The sequence below is a fragment of the Bombyx mori genome, chromosome 14 (assembly GCF_030269925.1).
Source record: "Bombyx mori chromosome 14, ASM3026992v2".
Lineage (NCBI taxonomy): Eukaryota > Metazoa > Arthropoda > Insecta > Lepidoptera > Bombycidae > Bombyx > Bombyx mori.
Window position 1 is genome coordinate 9,612,776 of NC_085120.1, and position 23,235 is coordinate 9,636,010.

The window sequence follows — 23,235 nt, forward strand, 5'->3', positions numbered from 1 at the left end:
ACGATGTTATTCCTTCACCATGGAAGTCAATCGTGAGCATTTGTTAAGTACATATTTCATTAGAAAAATTGGTAGGTACCTGACTGCGGGAATGGAACACCGGTGCATCGCAAGATACGAATGCACCGGACGTCTTATCCTTTAGACAACGACAACTTAAAATTAGTTTTATCTGTTTCTAGGTGTTAGGGGGAGCGTGTTTAACGCCAGACTGGTAGATAACACAGAATATTTTTACGATGTAGCACCCGTAATCTTAAGTTCTACAGTAGACGACGGTAAATATTGCACACCGACTGTTGGAAAGAGACAATTAGTTTATTTCGGTTTCTTTGTCTCTGTCGCACCACTATCTATATGAGGTTTCTGATTCGTTGTTCAAGTGCTGTAGTGTGCGGTACTAATAGTTGACGCTCTACGAAGGCGAAATAAGCCAAATGGCTCTTTCTGAAAGTAGATGTGCAGTATTTATCGCCAGGTACTGTATTTTGAAATTTCGAGTGGTTTTTTCAATATTTCAAGGCGGGTAGGGGCGATTTAGTTGTGTTTATGTGGACTTCAGCTATTGATTAACGTTAGGCGGGTAGTTAGTTTTATTCTAAGTCAAAAACAGTTTCTAGTCAATTTTCAAAGTACCCGAGTTGATCTAACCACGATTTAGGTGCATAAACCTATTTCTGCCGTGAAGCAGTAATGCGTTTCGGTTTGAAGGGTGGGGCAGCCGTTGTGACTATACTGAGATCTTAGAACTTATATCTCAAGGTGGGTGGCGCATTTACGTTGTAGATGTCCATGGGCTCCAGTAACCACTTAACACCAGGTGGGCTGTGAGCACGTACAAATATCTAATGTTCACAATAACAAAATTTCGTTCCAATTAGAAACGAGATTTTGTTATTGTTTAAAATAAAACACGTAAGATCAGTGAAAGGTTTTTAACAAAGTTTCATTTTGGAAATACGCAACCGTAATTTTAGTTATTCGCACTTTTTTAGGGAAAATAAATGAAGTGTATTTGCTTTTTATGATTCGATAAATAACAATTATCGTCATTGCTGCCTTATTGTATTAAGAACCAGACAATTATTGGAAATGAGCATGACGATATTATTTCATAAATTTCCTCATACCTGTCTGACGTATAAATGGAATTTCCCTGTTGTTCTTTCTAATATTTTTGCTAATGCGGTCAACCTTGTATGATGTGGCTGTTCGTGGAAGAAACAGGCAGGAATTTCTCGTTGTCATTAATATGTTCCTAATATATTACCGTCTGTACCGTACCGTAATTATATTATATTACGGCAAGTCCTTACGGATCCAACAAATCCAAGAACCTTTGCATTAGACGCCTCCAGCTCTAGCACTAGGAGCAGGCTTAGGAACCCCGGTAACCGCACTCGTTGAACTTGACAAAGAGTTCGACGTGCAGCCTAACCCATTCACCAACTCGCTGAGTTTCTCGCCGGATCTTCTCAGCAGGTCGCGATTCTGATCCGGTAGTAGATTCATTCGCGAAGCGGCTTGTTAGATCTCCTTTGTAGGCGCTCGGGCAGCAGTTAACAAATTCCACCCCTCCTGGTTAAGCCTTTGCTCACCCACCTGCTCTGGTGAAAATGGAGAGGCCTCCGGGCCACCAGTAATAATACCTCAAACAAAAAAATAGGATAAAATATTAATATTAGGTACGTCTGAGTGCACGTATCTAGTTTCGAACTGAGGTCGTCTTGTCTTCGGCTGAACATACCTAGTCGACGTCACTGAATACTTTCCTTACACTCACCGTTCAATAACCAGACGAGAGTGGCAGACTACTTGGAGAATGAGAACGTCGACTTCCAACCATTCTACTTAAAGTCTACCCTTTTCTTCTTTGTCTCCACCTTATCCCACTAGGTGGGGTCGGCACAGCGAAATTTTCTATTCCATTCTCCTCTATCAGCCGTCTTCTCAACATCTACTCCTAGTCACATGACTCCTCTCGTTTTTTTTAGCCTTGAGAGGCTATTTCAGCTTCGCTTTGTTGTGAGGTCACGGGGTTCAAACCGGAAGTGTTGCTAACAATGGCCCTAGCAAGAGCAGTGCTTCGCAGAATCTACCACCGGATCGGAAACGCGACCCACTGAGAAGATCCGGCGAGAAACTCAGTGGGCTGTGTCTATGGGTTAATTTACTCGTCGATCCTTTGGTCGTAAGCGACGGGTTCAGCGAGGACGGTAAAAGCACCGTGAAGGGATCGGGAGGATCCGTAATGACGTGAGGCTCTCTACGCATCACATTTATTTATTTATTTAGTCTACTTACAAATTAACAGTATAAACCAAAACATTTGTAAGGTATTAATAATTAGCTTAAGTAATTTCTAACAACAACAATAAACCGCTGCAAACCATCATGGAATATATCCATTTCCGGAGCATAGGCTAGCAAGCCATTGAGTAGCGAGACAGCACGATGAGTCGGAGAGTTAGCGGTGTGCTGCTATGTGCACATGTCCATATCACGCTAATAGTACCGTAATAAATACCCTTACTAAATAAAAATCTGTTGAAACTTCTAGATCCGTTCTTCGTTCCGATGCAGCAAGTTGACAAAGGCGCTATTCGCTTCGTGCTCAGCGGCGCGAACATCATGTGTCCGGGGCTGACTTCAGCCAACGCGAAGATGTCTCCGAGCGACAAGGGTCAAGTTGTCGCCATAATGGCCGAGGGGAAAGAACATGCTCTAGCTATCGGTATCACTACTCTCTCAACAGAAGACATGTGAGTTATTGAGTTTAAATAGTTAATGGCTTTTATTAGATAGGCACGTGACCCTCTTGGTCTTTGGTCACCAGTCACCTGGAGACCTGAGATCTAAGTCTTAATTTTATTGTATAATGGTTGTCGCATCCTTCGCATGCTTTGCGGCAGAACTATAGTAGAATTATTTTGTCCGTGCAGTTTGGGTCATAAAAAATCGGAGCGGTGATGCGAGTATTTCGCTCTCTCTTCCACTCACGAGCCTTGTGGACGGGCATAGTGATGCGCATTATTGTTGTCGAGAAGCGTTATCGATAGTGTATTTAATTTTGTCATTTTGTGGATTAGTGATAAAAATGAAAGAAAAAATCACTAATCGAACACTTACACCACATATCGCCGCAGCATACAGAAATTATCACTTTGTAACTTTTCGGAATCTGTTGTTGATAACAAGACGTGAAAATATTATTTTGAATAAATTCTGCCGTTTTGATACAAAGCAAAGGAGTAGCCATTGTGTCACTAAAGAAATTCACAGAACGAATGCATAAAAACAGATTTCTCTTCGACATAATGTACTATAATTTGCAGGTAAGTACAAATGTCTCTTATATATAACAATGTCTCACCGTATACCACCCCGCCGCCGTGTACCTGCCTTTGATGACTCATTTGTTTTTATCGATAGTGGCGTTGCGCCCGCGCAACATGCTCACCGCCCTAGCCGGGCTATGTTTTATGACCCAAACTGCACGGACAAAATAATTCTACTATAGACAGGATGCTGGAACACGCCCGTGATGGCTTTAAAACACGTGTATCCAACACCACCAGTAAAACCACTTATTGAGAGAAGAGAGTGCATAACACTTGTGAAATATATATTCCCACTATATAGTACACACCGTTCTCGTCGAACCCGTCGAATGCAATGAATGGTTCGTCCTGATGAAATGAATCCACAGACACAGCACACTGAGTTTCTCACCGGATCTCAGTGGGTCGCGATTTAGATTCAGTGGTAGATTCAGCGAAGCACCGCCCTCGCTAGGGTTAGCGTTAGCAAATTCGCTAGGCTGAGCCCCGTGAGTGAGCCCGTGAGCCTACATGTTCGATGAAGCTAGTAAAACCCCTCAAGGTTATTAGCTTGATAAATGGGCATAATTGTTTTTTTTTTTTTTCAGAGCTAAAGTGAACAAAGGCGTCGGCGTTGAAAATTGTCATTATCTCAATGACGGGCTGTGGCAGATGAAGGCCGTGAAGTAAAGTAACAAATAGAAGACGACGCGTGATCGATCGAGATGCTCGTTTAACTTGTAACTGGCTTTACTAAATTGTATTTAATAAAAAATAACTTGCGAAAGCAATTCGGTCGTTTCATTGGAAAATACACATGGAGTGATTAACTTTTTTACATGATAGTCCCAAAATGTATTTCGAGTGTAGGTACCTACAGTGTGCATTAAATGGGCAACCTTTGCATTAGACGCCTTCAGTTCTAATACTAGGAGCAGGCTTAGGGACCTCGGTAACCGTACTCGTCGAACTCGACAAAGAGTTCGGCGTGCAACCTAACCCATGAATCAGCTCGCTGAGTTTCTCCCCGGATCTTCTCAGCGGGTCGCGATTCCGATCCGGTAGTAGATTCATTCGGGAAGCAGCTGCTCTTGAGCTGTTAGGTCTCCTTCGGAGGCGCTCGGGTAGCTGTTAGCAAATCCCACCCCTCCTGACTGAGCCTTTGCTCGCCCATCTGTCCTGGTGAAACTGGAAAGGCCTCCGGGCCATCAGTAATCCTTCAATCATAAAAAAAAAAAAAAAAAATGGGTTTATTAAGTTTTTCACATGACTGTCCCATTAAATGAAATGAAGCCGCTTTAACGTGATACGGACCCAAGATTCGTGATGATAATATTTTTGGAGGAAAATGAAAATATTCTACGTTTGCAAACGGCTTACAAATTCGGAAATTAGGAACTTTGCGTATAGTTTTTTTTTTCCTCAATTTGAATAATGCTTGTGGTCAGGAGGCCGAAAAAAATGCTATAACTTCAAACGAGGCTTGTGGAGAGTATTAAGCGGTAGGCAGCGGCTTGGCCCTGCCCCTGGCATTGCTGAAGTCCATGGGCGACGGTAACCACTCACCATCAGGTGGGCCGTATGCTAGTCTGCATACAAGGGCAATAAAAAAAAATCTCCCCTCGAGATAACCGCTTAGTATGATTAATGAAGCTAAATAAATACTTGGTTTAATTAAAGAAGCAAATTACTCTTAATAGTACCTACGGGTTATTACGGATAAGTTCCAAAATTCTCAACCTCCATTAAACAAGACTTTCAATTTTCTAATTGCTTAGATAAGTGAAAAGGCTCACGGCCCGAGTGGTTAAGTGGTTACTGAAGCTCATAGACATCTAAAGCCTAAATACTGACACCCACCTTATGAAAAGGGTTCTAAGTTTCAGTTTTACAGTACAACGGCTGCCCCACTCTTCAAACCGGAATGCATTATTTCTTCGCTGCAGAAATAGTCAGCGTGGGTGGTACTTACCCGTACATGATCACAAGCCGCCTTTACCCCCAGTAATTACGATGATTTTAATTTTGCGGGTTTGATTTTTATTACACGCCCAGTCGACACGAATTCGGGTGTCTTATGTTTTAGGCCACAGTGACTTCGATAGTTATAGTGATTTTAGTCACATAGGTATCGATAGGCAGTAGGGTAATAGGTATTAAAGATAATATGTATTAGCGTTTTATAATTGTGTCGAGGCTCCTAGGCTCCTAGCGCCAAAGAAGAAATTGTTAAAAAAGTTAAAGATATTAAAAATTATAAGATAACTTTATCGTAAATAATTTTTAGCAAATGGAAAGCTAATTAAAGAAGTAAATCCAATGGAGTTTCTAAAGCTATTCTGAAGTCTGCGGTCTTATACTACTACAATATTAAGTGTATAATCTATGCTACTACATAAGTCATAAACTACTAATCATGAATTTTTTTATTTGTTTTGTTTGTTCCATTTTACGCTACCAAAATGAATCAAACAGCTTCACATATTTTTTTTTTATATAATGTCAAGCATAGTATTCTTATTACCTAAAATTTATACTTTGATAATTTGAAGTTTCTCAATAAGACGACTTTCATTTCGTCAATTTAATTTATTTACACGATAACCAGGAGATTGTTGGACTTTGGACTGTTTGAGTTTCGACCGATAGCGATGATTCCATGAATCATCGTGAATCGGAACGGCAGTTGTTTTAAAAATGGCGGTGGCTATTGTTAGTTCGGCTCGACAGGGTAAATAAAATAATTTTTTAAATTAAACATGAAGCGAAATCAATCTAAAGTGCTTGTTTTGTTAATTAGTCACACAAATAAATTAAGAGTTTCTGAAAACTTTAATGACCTATACAGAAAAAAGTTCTGTTATGTGACGTTGCATATCAGCTGTTTGTTATTTAAATTTTGGAACATTTGATAATATTTTCTTAATTTAATACACGTTCACTGTTTATTTTCTACACAAAGGCTTAATTAAATTTTGTAAAATTGCATTAAATAACGAATATTACGCAATGTAAGGCCAAATATAGTGAGATCAAAGTTCAAATTTTGAAGTTTTCAGTCATTTGTTTTGATTTTGATATAATAAAAATTCTCGTATACTTTTTTAGTGGGGAGGCTAACAAACGCAGCCAGGAGGCTTTATTCTGATGTATATCCTAAAATATCAACCCATTATACAATACATCCAAGAGATAAGGATCCAAGATGGAAAGGTATGTGATGATAACCTTGGATTGGTATCAATATAATTTTACGTCATAATTATTAACAACTCGTTGGTAACAATTAATAAATTTGATAACATTAGCTTTCGAAAAGATGTCTTTTGCTTACAAAACATTCCATAATTCTGTTCAAAGATTCTTTATGTTCATTATAAAATTAATTCTATTTAAATAATTGAGAACAATGTTTAGAGATAAATATGGAACGCGTAGCGGAGGAGACGGACATCCTCATTATCGGTGGGGGCCCAGCGGGTATGGCAGCTGCAATCCGAGCAAGACAAATAGCAGCTGAAAAGGGGGCAGTGAGTAATTTATATATTTCAGTATATTATAAATGCTCAGTATGCCGTGATAGGAGCAGAAAATATGCATGTTTATTACAATATGTGGATTTGTGAAGCACTATAGAACAATAAAAAAAAATCAATTGTAGAGATGACAAGACAGGGCATAAGTAAAGTATAAAATATGACATATTTCAGGAAGTAAGAGTGACTTTACTGGAAAAGGCAGCAGAGACTGGAGGGCATATATTGTCAGGAGCCTGTGTTGATCCAATAGCTTTGAATGAGTTAATCCCAGACTGGAAAGAGCGAGGAGCTCCTATGAATACTCCAGTTACATCGGACAAGTTTGGTCTGTTGACGAAGAGTAGCAGAATACCTATACCTGTATTTCCTGGTATGTTTAAAAATGAAATGTAAAATCTTTTTAAATATGAATAAAATGAAAATCTAATTTCTAATTCCAAAAAATATCATCTAAAAATGAAATTTTCGTTAACATTAATGCTCAGGTACCACCATTTTATTAAACTCTGGTTATTTGTGTCTCCATATGATATCTTTCAAATGATGGAGGAGACCCCATGGGACTACAAGTGATTCTTTAGGTCTCGATGTTTTCAAACTGGAACTGCTTCTTGCCCAAATATAGAGATATTCTATTTTAAACATAGTGGGTAGCTATAATAGAGACTGGTAGATAAGAGAGAGGATTTCAGAGTTTTTTAAACTACGCTTGTTAATTTTACAGGTTTACCGAATTACAATCATGGTAACTACGTTGTGAGACTGGGACATCTAGTTAAATGGCTTGGTGAGCAAGCTGAAGAACTCGGTGCTGAGGTAAGATATAGTCCAATATCCTTCTCTCAATATCTTCTACGCCAAATTATTGTAATATTCTGAAGATCCCACCGAACATACCCTACTAAAAATATGAACATAAAGATTTTTGTTAACAATGCACTGTTCTGTTGGTTGTTTGGTTGTGAATTAGCAGTATGAATTACTAGTAAAATTTTAAAGATTTTGTGGAATATGAGTTTTAATGACTGCAGTTACGGTACTAAAATTATGTTGGTATTAGAAGAAGTAGTCACACTTTCATGAGTTCAGTTTGATGTTAAAGTTGTGAAACTGCTTTTAAAGTGATTTTAAAAACTTTTATTAATATCTATAGAGGTTGCCGTCTTTGAAACATATCAATACATATCATTATTTCTGTCCATTTCTATCTGTTACGATTTAGGTCCTAGGCATTTCTAGTAAGAAATTGAATATAAAGTGAGGTCATTTTAATAGGTAACATTTGACAATTTATCAAAATTCAACAACGTAACCTTGTAACGGCGGGCATAACTTTGAACTGCACCCTTTTTTCAATTACGATTATATACTTATTTTAATAATGACCGATAAGAGTAATTTTACGATTTGCTTTCACTAATAAACCCTTTTAAACATACTTAATAAACAAATTCTTATCTAAAGAACATTGTTAACACTTTTAATCTCACAGTAGTATATGTTAAGGTATGTACATGAATATGTGAAATTGATATGTAAATAAATGGTGCTATTATAATACATTATTTAATAATATGAAATATTTTAAATTGATTTACAAAACTTGGGATGTAACCGCTTAAAAGCTTTGGTGACGATTGTTCTATATCTTTCACAAAAAATCAATTCACCATGTTGATTTGTGTATTTGAATAGAGTTTGAATTAAGTTAGCGGCAGTGGCGGATTAAAGGTCCAGAGCGCCCTAGGCAATCACTTTATCGATGCCCCTGTACCGGCCATAAATGACCATCATAATACTATAAATTTTAACTAGTTGTTATCATCAAACCCTAGACTTTAGTAGATCAGGACATTTAATTCAGACATTTAGTTCTTAATCGTCGATATGTTATTTTCTTTATTTATTTAAAATTCTGAGCTCGCGCGCCCCTTGTAAATAGACGCCCCTAGGCTCGTGCCTAGTTTGCCTTACAGATAATCCGCCTCTGGTAAGTGGCCTCATTTTTATTTTACTTTTGTAGAAAATATCAGTATAAATGTACTATTGGGAAGAATATTTGCTAACTTGTTACATTGTTAAGGAGTAGATATTGTTGATTTTCGTGGTTACATGCAGGTGTGGCCGGGATGCGCTGGAGCCGAGGTGCTGTACCGCGAGGACGGGTCGGTGCGCGGGGTGGCCACGGGTGACGTCGGCATCGCCAAGGACGGGAGCCCTAAGGACGCCTTCGAGCGCGGCATGGAGTTCCACTCCAAAATAACCATCTTCACCGAAGGTCGGTCTGTAACTGGTGGTGGTTTCACTGGTGGTAGGACCTCTTGTGAGTCCGCGCGGGTGGGTACCACCACCCTGCCTATTTCTGCCATGAAGCAGTAATGCGTTTCGGTTTGAAGGGTGGGGCAGCCGTTGTAACTATACTTGAGACCTTAGAACTTATATCTCAAGGTGGTTGGCGCATTTACGTTGTGGATGTCTATGGGCTCAGGTAACCACTTAACACCAAGTGGGCTGTAAGCTCGTCTACCCAACTAAGCATTATAAAAAAAAAACAAAAACGTATGAACTAGGATCTTAGTGATGACAGTTTGTCGTAGTAGCTTACTGAATTCTTTGTTAATGATACAAATTAATTTCAGGGTGTCATGGACATTTAACGAAAATGGTCTCGAACAAGTTCAATCTCAGGGAGAAGAGCGAGCCACAGTCTTATGGTATTGGATTGAAAGAGCTTTGGGAAGTTAAGCCAGAGGTAAGTTTGAGTTTGTAATTAAGTTTTATGAAAATGAAACTCGGTTACTTGTGGAATTCTATATGATTTTTTATGATGTAGAGACGGCCGTCTGGTGTAGTGGTAAGTGACATGGTCACTACACAAGCGGGTCGCGGGTTCGAATCCCGCCAAGGGAAGATATTTGTATGATAAATATAAATGTCTTTTCCAGGGTTATGGATGTATATTAAATATATGTATGTGTATAATAAAAATCTTACATTTATTTCCGTTATCTGGTACCTGTAACACAAGATCTTTACGAACATATCACGGGACCAGTTAACGTGGCGTGATTGTTAGTAAATATTTATATTTATATAAAAAAAAAAATAGATACCTTAGAACATACGATGCTCAGAGTAGGGTGGCTCCTGAATGGTTGGAATGGAATGGTTTCTGACAACTTTCATTGATTGTGTATTTTTAATTTGCTTCCAGTTATGAATTCACTTTTATTCAACTGTCTTCCCTTTTCCTTTTCATTTTTTTAGTCTTCTTTTTTTTCTTTTTCATTTAGTTTTAAGATCTTACCCCAATTTTTCACACTTCATTCATTGTGTGAGAGTACTGTTCTAAGAATTATATGTACTTTTAAATTTACAAGAGGGTTACTGTTGTTTTTAGTGGGTCTCAGTTGTTTCTTAACCATATAGTTTTGCTTAATGTTAATGTGCATTCGTATGTAGTAGTGATGCAACGGTGTTCGAATCCCAGGCGGGTACCAATTTTTCTAATAAAATACGTTCTTAACAAATGTTCACGATTGACTTCTACGGTGAAGGAATAACATCGTGTAATAAAAATCAAACCCGCAAAGTTATAATTTGTGTAATTGCTGGTGGTAGGACCTCTTGTGAGTCCGCACGGGTAGGTACCACCGCCTTGCCTCTTTCTGCCGTGAAGCTTTAATGCGTTTCGGTTTGAAGGGCGGGGCAGCCGTTGTAACAATACTGAGACCTTAGAACTTATATCTCAAGGTGGCTGGGGCATTTACGTTGTAGATGTCTATGGGCTCCAGTAACCACTTAACATCAGGTGGGCTGTGAGAGCAATAAAAAAAAACTGCTGCATACAATTTTACTGTAACGATTGATTTAACAAAATAACTTGTAATTTCAGAACCACAAACCAGGTTTAGTTGAACACACAATAGGTTGGCCATTAGATAAGAACACATACGGGGGATCGTTCATATACCACTTAAATGTGGCAGAGGGCGAATCACCCCTAGTGGCCGTCGGCTTCGTGGTGGGGCTGGACTACACCAACCCTTACATTAGTCCCTTCAGAGAATTCCAGAGATTCAAGTTGCATCCTTATGTTAATCCTGTGTTCGAAGGTTAGTTTGATTTTAATTATTTTTGGTACATACTTTTACTGTACACCACTCCTGATCAGTTAAGATGCGTGGATATATGGAACATACTCCCGGGAGAATTTTCCATTCAGTGGTCTTATGACTAAAAGTGGTCTCTTCCAGACAGCTTTATTCATATAGTCGTCCTAATAGGTCCATCAAAATATACCATATTATATTCTACCACATATGTGGCGGGTAGCCATCATACAACACAAGATATCTGACAAATTCCTGAATATCGTTTACGACATTTTCAAAATAAGCTTGCATATAAACAAGTTCCGAACAACTACATTAGGACTGTCGATCTACCGAGCAATATCACCCGCTCGGTGGAAGATCTTCCCTTTGTCGTATATCCACACATACAGTCGTGGTCACCTAATTAGGGACATTCATGATAGTGAAGGGCTATAACCGGTTATGTACATTTAAATATAAAACCCTATTGATTTCTCAGCACCTATTATTTGCATAATGTGGTCCGATTATTATACTATAAATGGCTGTAAATAAAAGATTTAATAAATAGAAAAAGTATTTAATATCAAAGATTAAACATGTATTAAATATTAAGGTACAATTCTGTAGTGGACATTTAATTAAGGACAGTAAAGTATAATGAAAAATACAGTTACACAAAACTTATAATCTTCAGTGTTATAATATCTTTAACAGCTCCATTTTATTACGTGTAAAATCAGTACCCAGTAGCAAAACCTTTGTTAGTAATTACCGCTTGACACAGATGTGGCATAGACATTATCAGTTTCTGACATGTTTCGACAGGAATGTTTGCCCATGCCTCACAAACAGCTTCATGAAGCTCATCCAAATTTGTATTACGATAAGTGGCAACTTTTTTCTTGATTTCGTGCCAAAGGTGCTCAATTGGGTTGAGGTCCGGGCTATTTGCTGGCCAATCTAGCACCGATACAAACTGACTGGTAAGAAACAACTTGACTGAATGGGCGGTATGTTTCGGGTCGTTATCCTGCTGAAACGTCCATATAATAGGGAGATGCTCCTCAGCATAGGGAAGCATAGTTTCTTCCAATATTGCCTTGTATTGATGTTGGTCTAAGTTACCCTGAACTTTCCTCACAGGTCCCACTCCACGTCCAGAAAATGAACCCCATATGTTAATGTTTTCACCGCCATGTTTCACCTGTTTTTTTGTGAATCTTGGATTCATTTCCACTTTTACAGGACGCCGTACATATTGCCTTCCATCTGAAGAAATCAAATTAACCTTGGTCTCGTCAGAGAAAAGTACATCTTGCCCTTGGGCGTAGGTTCAATGTCAAACGAGCATTTCTATGTTCTTTCTTCAACAACGGTACTTTGCGAGCCACTCTTCCGAACAACCCTGCTTCTACCAAACGTCGTCAAACGGTCCTCGCAGATACACAGGCTCTTTCGTTTGCCCCAAACGCTTCTTGTTTAATTAAAATAGAGCCTAGAAACGGATCTTTCTTAGCTAACCTGGTTATCATTCTATCTTCTTGCGGAGTCGTTTTTCTTGATCTTTTTGTTCTGGACACATTTAAAGCTGTGTTATAGCGCTTGAAATGTTGCACTGCATTGCATACCATAGTTTTTGAACAATTTAAATGTTGTGCTATCCTTCGGTATGACCAACCACGCTCGACAAACTTCATGATAATTTTTCGTAGTGTTGGATCGCAACTTTTATTTTTGCCCATTTTTCTTCAAAATAATACTCAAAACTTAAAATAAAAAATCTGGATTGCCGCCAAAACGACCACTAAACAATAAGAAAAGAAACAAAAAAGTATTAAAATTCCAATTATGAAATTAGAACGCAATACCTCAGTGTCCCTAATTAAATGGCCAGCCAGCATTCTTTGAACCAATAGCACTATGATATTGTATCAGCTATACGCTATACAGCTATAAGAGGCTTAATGTTTAAGAAGTTGTTATTGTTTGTATAATCGCGCACATAAATGACTAATTACACTTACATGTAAAAGATATGGAATATTGCTAAGACTCGTTGGAAAATTAAAAAAATATTCACAATTTGGCTTAACTAGAGATTGTCCCTAATTAGTTGACCACGACTGTATACCTGACAAACTAAAAAAAATTTTTTGAGTAATAAGTACTTTATACCCATGTTTTACAAACAAAAGGTTGTATATATTGAAAGATCTGTCCCTCAAAAATTTGAGAAATTAGCAAAGCAACTGATGCATTAGTTCAAGCCTTAACTTTAAAATGGAAATGGGCTGGACATGTAGCACACACACCTTTAGGACCAGAAAAGTAACAATATGGAAGGGCCCACTAGGAAAAAGACATAGGGGAAGACCATATATTAGATAGGAAGAAGATATATATAAACTGGGTTAAAATTGCCCAATCTATAGAAGATTGGCTATCCTTGGAGAAGGCCTTTACCCGAGGAGGGGTTCTTACAAGTGGGAAATAGTACCTTATATTATTCAAGAAACATATTTACTAGTTAATTAATCGCATAGATCACATTGCGTTAATTTTTTGTTTTTATGTCACTTGTGTGAAATGAAAGGCTTATTATTTTATTTTATTTATTTATATGATTGATTATTATTAACAATGAAAGTTTTGTTCCAAGTAATAACTGTTGTAATTGAATATAAAATAAATAATAGTTTAAAAAAATTAACAAAATACGTTTTTATAGAAAATCCAACTAAAAAAGAAAAAAATCCATTTTAATAAATTTGAATTGAAAATAGTGTAAGAAAAAATGATTTTATTGTAAAAAAGCGTGCGGTGCTTTTCAGGATATTGTCAAAATAACCCTTTTATCTGTTCATAAAATATTTATAACTATTGATACCATGCGGTAACATACATACGTCTGAAGCTAATAAAAGCGTATTAATATTATTATTTTTGAAGTCGTCGTGGCCTAAGAGATAAGAAGTCCGGTGCATTCGTATCTAGTGATGCACCGGTGTTCGAATCCCGCAGGCGGGTACCAATTTTTCTAATGAATTACGTACTCAACAAATATTCACGATTGACTTCTACGGTGAAGGAATAACATCGTGTAATAAAAGCGAAACCCGCAAAATTATAATTTGCGTTATTACTGGTGGTGGTAGGACCTGTGAGTCCTGCAGTGAGCTCATCCATCCACCTAAGCAATATAATTTTTTTTTGCATTAAACAATGAAAGTTTTGTTCCTAGTAATAACTGTTGTAATTGAATATATCAAATCAAATCAAATCAAATCAAAAAATTTTTATTCAACATAAATGTAAGTACATACTTGTTGAACGTCAAAAGAACTACCGCCAATTCACAAGAACTAGCCTCCGTCCTGAGAAGAATTGGCAAGAAACTCAGCGGGCATTTTTTTTTTTTTTTTTTAATAAGAAATTATTATTTGTTAATTTTTTAATATTACATTATTATTTTTAATATGAGTTTTTTACAATGAGTATTATAACGTAACAATTACTACAATATTGAAATGCCCGGAGCGAGCAACTCATTCCCACTTTGTGCAATCTTCTAGATAATCATTGACTTTATAGTAAGCTTTATTGCACAGATGTTCTTTAACAGTTTTCTTAAACCTATGTATATGTAGGTTCTGAACATCTTGTGGGATTTTGTTGTACAGGCGCACAGACAAACACCCGAATGAATTTCGTATCTTATGTAACCTACTCATCGGCACAACAAGCTTGTGTTTGTTCCTAGTATTTCTATTATGTATGTCCGACTTTTTAGGAAACTCCTCAATATGTTTACGAACATACATCAAATTTTCAAAAATGTACTGGGATGGCATAGTGAGAACTTTAATTTCTTTAAATTTTTCCCTCAGGGATTCCCTTGAGTGCATGTTATAAATAGCGCGTATAGCTCTTTTCTGCAGAATAAATATCGTTTCTACATCGGCCGCATTGCCCCATAGCAAAATGCCATAGGACATGACACTGTGGAAGTAACTAAAGTAAACTAAACGAGCCGTGTCCGCGTTTGTTAAGATTCTAATTTTTTTTACTGCGTATGCTGCAGAGCTGAGCTTACTCGCCAATTTATGAATATGAGGTCCCCATTGCAGTTTGGAGTCCACTGTTATACCAAGAAATACGGTTGACTCAACAAGCTCCAATGATTCCTCAGAAACAATTACATCACTATCCACTTGTCTCACATTTAAAGATGGTTTAATACATTTTAAAGTAAATTTAATACATTTAGTTTTCTTACTATTCAATAATAGGTTATTGATACGGAACCAATGAACCACACACGAAATCGCATCATTCACTTCGTCATAGACTTGTAATTGTCGTTTAATTTTAAATAATAAAGATGTATCATCTGCGAATAATACGACCTCGTGTCGGGACTCAATAAAACTAGGTAAATCGTTTATATATATTAGAAATAAAAAAGGACCCAAAATGGAACCCTGAGGTACACCCATTTTCAACAAGGTACCTGAAGATCTATTACCTTTCACATCTACTGTTTGTATCCGTCCTGATAAATAGGAAGTAATAAGTTCCAATGCACCATCCCTAATACCATAGTGATGTAGTTTCCTCACCAATGTTTCATGTTCAACACAGTCAAATGCTTTGGATAAGTCACAGAAAATTCCAAGACAATCATGTGATTCCTCCCAAGATTTAAAAATATTTTTGACTAGATAAGCACCTGCATCAGTTGTAGAGCGACCCCTGGTAAACCCGAATTGTTTATTATGAAGCAGGTTATTTGAATTAAAATGTTCTAAAAGTTGTGTCAAAATTATTTTTTCAAAGATTTTACTCAACGTAGGGAGTACTGAAATAGGTCTATAGTTAGAGGGGTCATCAGTACTACCAGATTTAAAAAGAGGAATCACTTTACTATGTTTCATTAAGTCAGGAAATACACCACACCTAATACAATCATTAAAAATACTAGCAAGATGAGGAGCAATAATGTCTATTACAGACTTCAAAACCTTTACTGATATTCCCCACAAGTCAGCTGTATTTTTTACATTAAGGCTATTAAAACTTTTTATTATATTGCTTGAATTAATTTCCTTAAATTTAAAAATTTCATTACATTTGTTGACATGTTTATGCAATAATATTTCAGCTGCTGTGGGGGATGAATTTAGAGAAGTGGTAGTTGAAACTGGAATGTCAGAGAAAAACTTTTCAAAAGCATTAGCCACATCTTTATGACTAGTTACCAATTTATCATCTATTTTTAATGAGAATTCTTGGTGGCTATTTCTGACTTTTCCACTTTCTCTACCAATGATGTTCCAAGTCATCTTTATCTTGTCAGGGGCATTTTTTATTAAATCACTTAAATGTAAAGATTTTGCCGCTAAACAAACTTTTCTAAATACTTTTGAATAGTTCCTGACATATTGATGAAATGTTTCATCATTATTATAGGCTTTTTCAGAATACAGATCATATAACTTTTTTCTACTTTTGTACACTCCGGTGGTGGCCCACTCGCTGAACACTGTTTTGTTTTTTAATGTTACAGTTTTAGGAATAAATACATCAGCAAAGACCAAATTAATTCTCTCAAACATATTCTGGTATGACAAATTTGGGTTATGGTTATAAATAATTTCTGAATGTTCTTGCTTAATATTTTTTCTAAACTTCTCAATTCGTTTTTTATTAATAGGAACAATCACAAGAGTATTATTATAAAATAATATATTATTTTATATAAAAAAATATAAAATATTATTGTCGTCTGTACCAGGCGGGTCCCGCATCGCGTACGGCGCGCGGGCGCTGGTGGAGGGCGGCTGGCAGTGCCTGCCCCGGCCGGTGTTCCCGGGGGGCGTGCTGGCCGGGGACACGGCGGGCTTCCTCAACGTGCCCCGGATCAAGGGCACGCACAACGCCATGAAGAGTGGTACGTACCTACTAGGCCTCCAATTTTTTTTTTTTTTATTATCTTTGTAGGCAGACGAGCATACGGCCCACCTGATGGTAAGTGGTCACCGTCGCTTATGGACGTCAGCAATGCCAGGGGCAGAGCCAAACCGCTGCCTACCATTAAGCGCTCTCCGCAAGCCTCGTTTGAAGAAGGACATGTCATAGCGCTCGCAAAACACCGTGAAGGGGAGCTCATTCTAAAGCCGGAATCTCAAGCACCGGTCATCGTTCTCGTCGAACCCATCGCTTGCGACGAAGGGCTCGACGAGTAAATTAACTCTCAGACACAGCCCACTGAGTTTCTCGCCGGATCTTCTCAGTGGGTCGCGTTTCCGATCCGGTTATACGCGCCTTGAGAGGCTATATCAGCGTAGCCTTAACTAGTAGGTGAGCTCACGGGGCTCAAATCTGACGTCGTTGCCACCAATAGCCCTAGCAAGAGCCGTGCTTCGCAGAATCTACCACCGGATCGGAAACGCGACCCACTGAGAAGATCCGGCGAGAAACTCAGTGGGTTGTGTCTGAGGGTTAATTTACTCGTCGAGCCCTTCGACTAAAGCGACGAGTTCGACGAGAGTGATACCTAGAAACACCCTCAGTAGATCGGGATGATCCGAAATGGCGTGTTTTGGGCGACGTCGACTGTTTATCATTCGATTCTCAGGACCGGGAATGTCATCATTGCCCATTGCAGTACTGAAGTATTGGTTTTGGTTCCCAGGCATGCTAGCCGCCGAGTCCGCCATGGAGCTGGTGCTGTCCGGGGACGCGACACACGATCGCGGAGTCGTTCCGGAGTCTTACGAAGAGAAACTAAAAAATTCATTCGTCTACAAAGAACTCAAGGTAGTACCGACGTTCTAGTAACATAACTCTGCAATTTTTTTTATTTTTTTTTTATTGCTTAGATGGATGGACGAGCTCACAGCCCACCTGGTGTTAAGTGGTTACTGGAGCCCATAGACATCTACAACGTAAATGCGCCACCCACCTCGAGATATAAGTTCTAAGATCTCAGGTATAGTTACAACGGCTACCCCACCCTTCGAACCGAAACGCATTACTGCTTCACGGCGGAAATAGTCGGGGTGGTGGTACCTACCCGTGTGGACTCTGAAGAGGTCCTACCACCAGTGTTATAATGTTTGTGTGTGTGTGTAATGTTTTTATTTATTGATTTAATGTATTTTTATGCATAATAAAATAAAATATTAACATTCTGCACTCCTTCTCTATATTCTCTATAAGTGTGGGAAATTTCATACTCCTCCGTCCGCGTGTTTTTCGTAAAAAGGGGTACACAGTTTTTGCTTCACGTGCTACATAATATATAAATTAACACCCTACATAATAAACACGCTCTATAAATAAGTACAGACTCAACATTAATGATTAACATCTTAGTCGTTTGAAACCACGAGAACTGTAATACATCGAAATAATGAAAATAATGTAAAATAAATACATAGAAAATAATGTAAAGACAATAGTAAACGCGGAAACTAACTCCAGGAGCAAATATTAAATACAGCTGATTAAAATTTCAGGAGGTTCGCAACTGTCGGCCATCGTTCCACACGAAGCTGGGCCTGTACGGAGGCGTCGCGTACTCCGCCTTCAGCACGCTCGTGCGCGGGAAGGAACCCTGGACCCTCAGCCACGGAGGTACGCTACATGTGTGTGGAATTAGCCCAAAGTATATAACAGTTCTTTGGAAAAGTAACAAAATTTAATATATTAGACACACGTCGTAAAATGTTCACACTCCTAATGCCCGATCCGCCATCTTAACCATCTCCCTTCCGTCCCTTTCTTCCTCATACATTCATCCCTTTCACTCTAAACGTTCCGTTTCCCACATGTATAATGATAACCTCACGTTTGTCCCGGTCTGAAGGGTGGGGTAGCCGTTGTATTCTTGATACTTTTAAATTTTATATTTATTTTTATTGCATATGTGGGTAGACGATTTCACAGCCCACCTCGTGTTATGTGGTTACGGGAGCCCATAGACATCTACAACGTTAATGCCGCCACCCATCATGGGATATCTAAGGTCTCAGTATAGTTACAACGGCTGCCCCACCCTTCAAACCGAAACCCACCCGTGGTGGTGGTGGTACCCACCCGTGCGGACTCACAAGAGGTCCTACCACCAGCAATTACGCAAATTATAATTTTGCGAATTTGATTTTTAATACACGATGCTATTCCCACACCGCGGAAGTCAATCGTGAACATTTGTTAAGTACGTATTTCATTAGAAAAATTGGTACCCGCCTGCGGGACTCGAACTCCGTCTTATCTTTTAGGCCACGACGACTTTTTGGATGTCAGTGTAAATGGGTTCCACTTAACGGGTTCTGAACTCATTTTAATATTCCAGGTGCAGATCACTCACGCCTGCGGCCGGCGCAGGAGTGCCAACCCATCGAGTACCCCAAGCCGGACGGGGTGGTTACCTTCGATCTGCTGTCCTCTGTTGCGCTCACAGGTGTGGCCCGCGGTCTCCCGTTGCACCAAGCTGCAACACACTCGGATGAGTTCATTAGGAACTACAATTTTTTTATTGCTTACACGGGTGGACGAGCTCACAGCCCACCTAGTGTTAAATGGTTACTGGAGACCATAGACATCTACAACGTAAACGCGCCACGTATAGTTACAACAGCTGCCTCACCTGCCTTCAAACCGAAACGCATTACTGCTTCACGGCAGAAATAGGTAAGGTGGTGGTACTTATCTGCGCAGACTCTCAAGAGGTCCTGCCACCAGTAAAAAGAGGACAGGCGATATACGCAGCTGGAATTTAGACCTCACGTCTTAAAGTGCGCGTCTTAAACGTTTAGCTTGCGATGCGACAATAGACTTAACCAAAAAGAGCGATATAGTGAAGTCCTCACTAAACAAATTACTTTTTGTATATTCAATGTTAAACCTCATGCCTCAAAGTGGGCGTCTCAGGCCTTTAGCTTGCGATGCGACAATAGACTCCATTAAAACGCAGTATCGGAAAATCCTCACTAAAGTGTTTTTTTTTTATAATCAGTAATGTAATAATGATTTTCTAAACTTCCAGGCACAAATCACGAAGCGGACCAGCCTCCGCATCTGACGTTAAAAGACGATACGGTGCCGGTTAAGACCAATCTAGGAGTATACGATGGACCCGAAGCCAGGTTTTGTCCTGCAGGTAATTTGTCGTCTAATAATTAGAATAATCTAGACACCTTTGCCCGACGAGGCCCGACGAGGCGAATCCCTTTGCTTTAAAAAAACATTAGACTGAAAACTTGTAAATATAATTGTACATTTTGTAACTATTTAAATCAAACATTCTCATTAACATATTAAAATTAAATTAAACAGTAGTTGTTTTAAAGAAACGATAAGTTTTTTTTTTAAATGATAAATAAAATTTAAAAAGAAAAAGCAATTGGGTATTCTCGTAAGATGTCGGCGGTTTGCAAATAGGTTTTACTTCAGTTATTAGTTACAAGTTATTATTTTCATTTTAATTGTAATTGTAATAAAAAAGTCTTAAAACAGTTTTTACCCTAAAATGTCTTACTGAACGGATGAAATATTACCACATTTTTGTACATAATGTATTCTATCATGTTAGATAGTCCTGGGACTACTGTGAACTATTGAAATTAGATTGCAATGATAATTTCCAGGTGTATACGAGTTCGTACCGTTGGAGGAGGGTGATGGTCAGAGGTTGCAGATCAATGCTCAGAACTGCATCCACTGTAAGTGCATTACATTTTTTTATTTTTATTTATTGCTTAGATGGGTGGACGAGGTCACAGCCCATCTGGTGTTAAGTATGTAGTTACTGTAGCCCATGGACATCTACAAAGTAAATGCCGCCACCCACTTGAGATATAAGTTCTAAGGTCTCAGTATAGTTATAACGGCTGCCCAAGCCCTCAAACCGAAACGCATTACTGCTACACGGCAGAAATAGGCAGGACGGTGGTATCTACCCGTGTGGACTCACAAGAGGCCCTACCAGATTATAGATGACTGTGCGCTTGTCCAACCATCAATGCAATAAAAAAAACGATGTCTATGCCATTTCTAAATATCTCTTTCTGGTCTCGTTTCCAATAATAACAGATGTAAATAAGGTATTATTAAAAAAAAAATGTCGTCTTTTAAGGTAAAACGTGCGACATTAAAGACCCGTCGCAGAACATCAACTGGGTTGTGCCCGAGGGCGGCGGCGGACCTGCCTACAACGGAATGTAAATTGATACCAAATATTCATTAAACCCGTAGGAATCAAGCAAGAACAACACAATGATTCTTTTTAGAAAATATTCAATCAAACAGTCAGCAATTTTGAAATTTTAATTTTAATTAAATAGTTTACAATTAAAAAGACACGTGCTCCTCGAAAACTCATCAAAAATCTTCAACAGCGAAGAGCATGACTGCGGTTCGCTGACCATGCAAACGATCTGATTGAAAAAGCCTCATTTTAATTTTCAACCTAACAACTGTCACTGTCAAGTTGACACTGACAAATGTACGTCAAAATGTCACTGCGGTTTGTATGAGATATTGTATAGCTATTATATTTTATATTTAGTTTATTTTTTCGACTGTTTTATCTATCGTGAAATTTTGTTAATCATTTTATAATATTAATTGCGCAGCTTTTACCATGTATGCGTAAAGTCGTTGATAGGCCAGTGGAGTAATTGACTTAGGTTTATTAATGAAAACCGTTTAAAAAGTTTTTAAAAATGAAGTGACCGCCACACTAAGTCGCACAATATGGCGATTCTTGTTATTATCTGTGAAGTAATTAAATCATGTTCTGATATCTTCTAACGTGATTTGGAGTCAACTGGCTTCACTAGAGTAAGATTAGAAAAGTTCCCAATGGTGTTAACAAAAATGAAAAAATAAAGAAAAATTACATTTCTCTGAGGAAACTATTGAAATTATTTTTGAAAACTTTTGATCTAATATACTTAAGATAAACTATTGCATATATTGTTTTTTATATACAAAATAATTAAAATTAAAGGCACGCATAAGAGATATGGTACAAGAGGTAGAAAATGAACACACAAAATTATTAACTGTTCCTAGTGTTTGAATTAAGTGAAATCATTCATTCATCTGAACGTTTACAAAGATTGTATGTGTATTGGGAAAATATAAAAAAAAGTTATGATTATTTTTATATATTTATAACAAAAAGACAACGGAATCTTTCTCAAACGGTGCTTATAATAATGTTTGTATGAGGAAATAAATGTTTTTGATTGAAGTACAATCATAGAGATAAGTGTTAATTATATTATAAAAAGAAATAGATAAATTATTTTAGATAAAGTTGTGTTTTATTAGAAAACCTCGGATTTGGTTGTCGGTTTGGAAGCGTGTGTGGCCTGATGGGTTAGACCCCCGCTGTACTGTAGCGATGTTATATACTTATAACTTGACTTCCGGAATACGGCAATGCGATACAATAACATAAATTTATTTTGCGTTTCATTTTTATTACTATTGTTTTTAAGAATGTGTTTTTATTTTGTCATTGCCCTTCATAGGTAAACAAGTACGGCTTGATAGGCTCATCTGATGCTAAGCGGTTATCGGAGCTAGATCACACGGGACTGGTGATATTTACTCTAGCGAGTTCAATACGCCTAATCACTAATCAATATCCAAATTTAAAAATTTTAGTGGTTTTTTTTTTTAGACTGCTATTATTTCGCTGTGAAACTCCATCGTGAACATAAGACTATTAAGACGCACTTAGTGCGTATTTCATTGGAAAAATTGATACTTGCCTGTGGGTTGCGAACATCGACACAGATCATCGCTCGATGCGCCACTTCGATAAAGCGGCACGACACGAGAACCCTCTCATCGTGGCCGCCGATAACATTCCCGATCCTGCGGACAGAATGGAAAGCAGTCGACGTCGCCCCAAACACGTCATTTTGGATCCTCCCGATCCACTAACGGTGCTTTTAGGTACCTCAAGCACCGGTCATCGTTCTCGTCGAACCCGTCGCTTGTGACGAAGGGCTCGACAAGTAAATTAACCCACAGACATAGCACACTGAGTTTCTCGCCGGATCTTCTCAGTGGGTCGCGTTTCCGATCCGGTGGTAGATTCTGCGAAGCACTGCTCTTGCTAGGGTTCGTGTTAGCAACGTCGTCGGGATTGAGCCCCGTGAGCTCAGCTACTAGTTAAGGTTAAGTTAAAATAGCCTCTCAAGACTCTCAGCTTAGGTAGGAAAAGAAAAGCTCGATCCGAGTATATCAAGCGTT

The 23,235-nt window shown here is 38.3% G+C and overlaps 2 protein-coding genes across 2 annotated transcripts in view; both read left to right on the plus strand.

Annotated features, from left to right (window-relative positions):
* The window catches only part of LOC101743111 (malignant T-cell-amplified sequence 1 homolog), a 33,765-nt gene extending 29,654 nt beyond the window's left edge, over nucleotides 1–4,111 (plus strand). The window contains exons 4-5 of the mRNA XM_004925367.5: nucleotides 2,561–2,762; nucleotides 3,929–4,111. Coding sequence (XP_004925424.1) covers nucleotides 2,561–2,762; nucleotides 3,929–4,010 — 284 coding nt within the window. The 3' untranslated portion in view covers nucleotides 4,011–4,111. The remainder of the gene's footprint in view (nucleotides 1–2,560; nucleotides 2,763–3,928) is intronic.
* Nucleotides 4,112–5,897: 1,786 nt separating this feature from the next.
* LOC101743256 (electron transfer flavoprotein-ubiquinone oxidoreductase, mitochondrial) lies at nucleotides 5,898–22,287 on the plus strand. The gene is made up of 15 exons (XM_004925368.5): nucleotides 5,898–6,051; nucleotides 6,429–6,533; nucleotides 6,738–6,850; nucleotides 7,031–7,229; nucleotides 7,584–7,675; nucleotides 8,978–9,137; nucleotides 9,499–9,611; nucleotides 10,755–10,974; nucleotides 16,754–16,909; nucleotides 17,654–17,778; nucleotides 18,480–18,597; nucleotides 19,319–19,426; nucleotides 20,012–20,125; nucleotides 20,613–20,687; nucleotides 21,101–22,287. Exons 1-15 carry the CDS (start codon nucleotides 6,018–6,020, stop codon nucleotides 21,187–21,189), a joined length of 1,821 nt encoding a protein of 606 aa, XP_004925425.1. The 5' UTR covers nucleotides 5,898–6,017; the 3' UTR covers nucleotides 21,190–22,287.
* The last annotated feature ends 948 nt before the right edge of the window (nucleotides 22,288–23,235 follow it).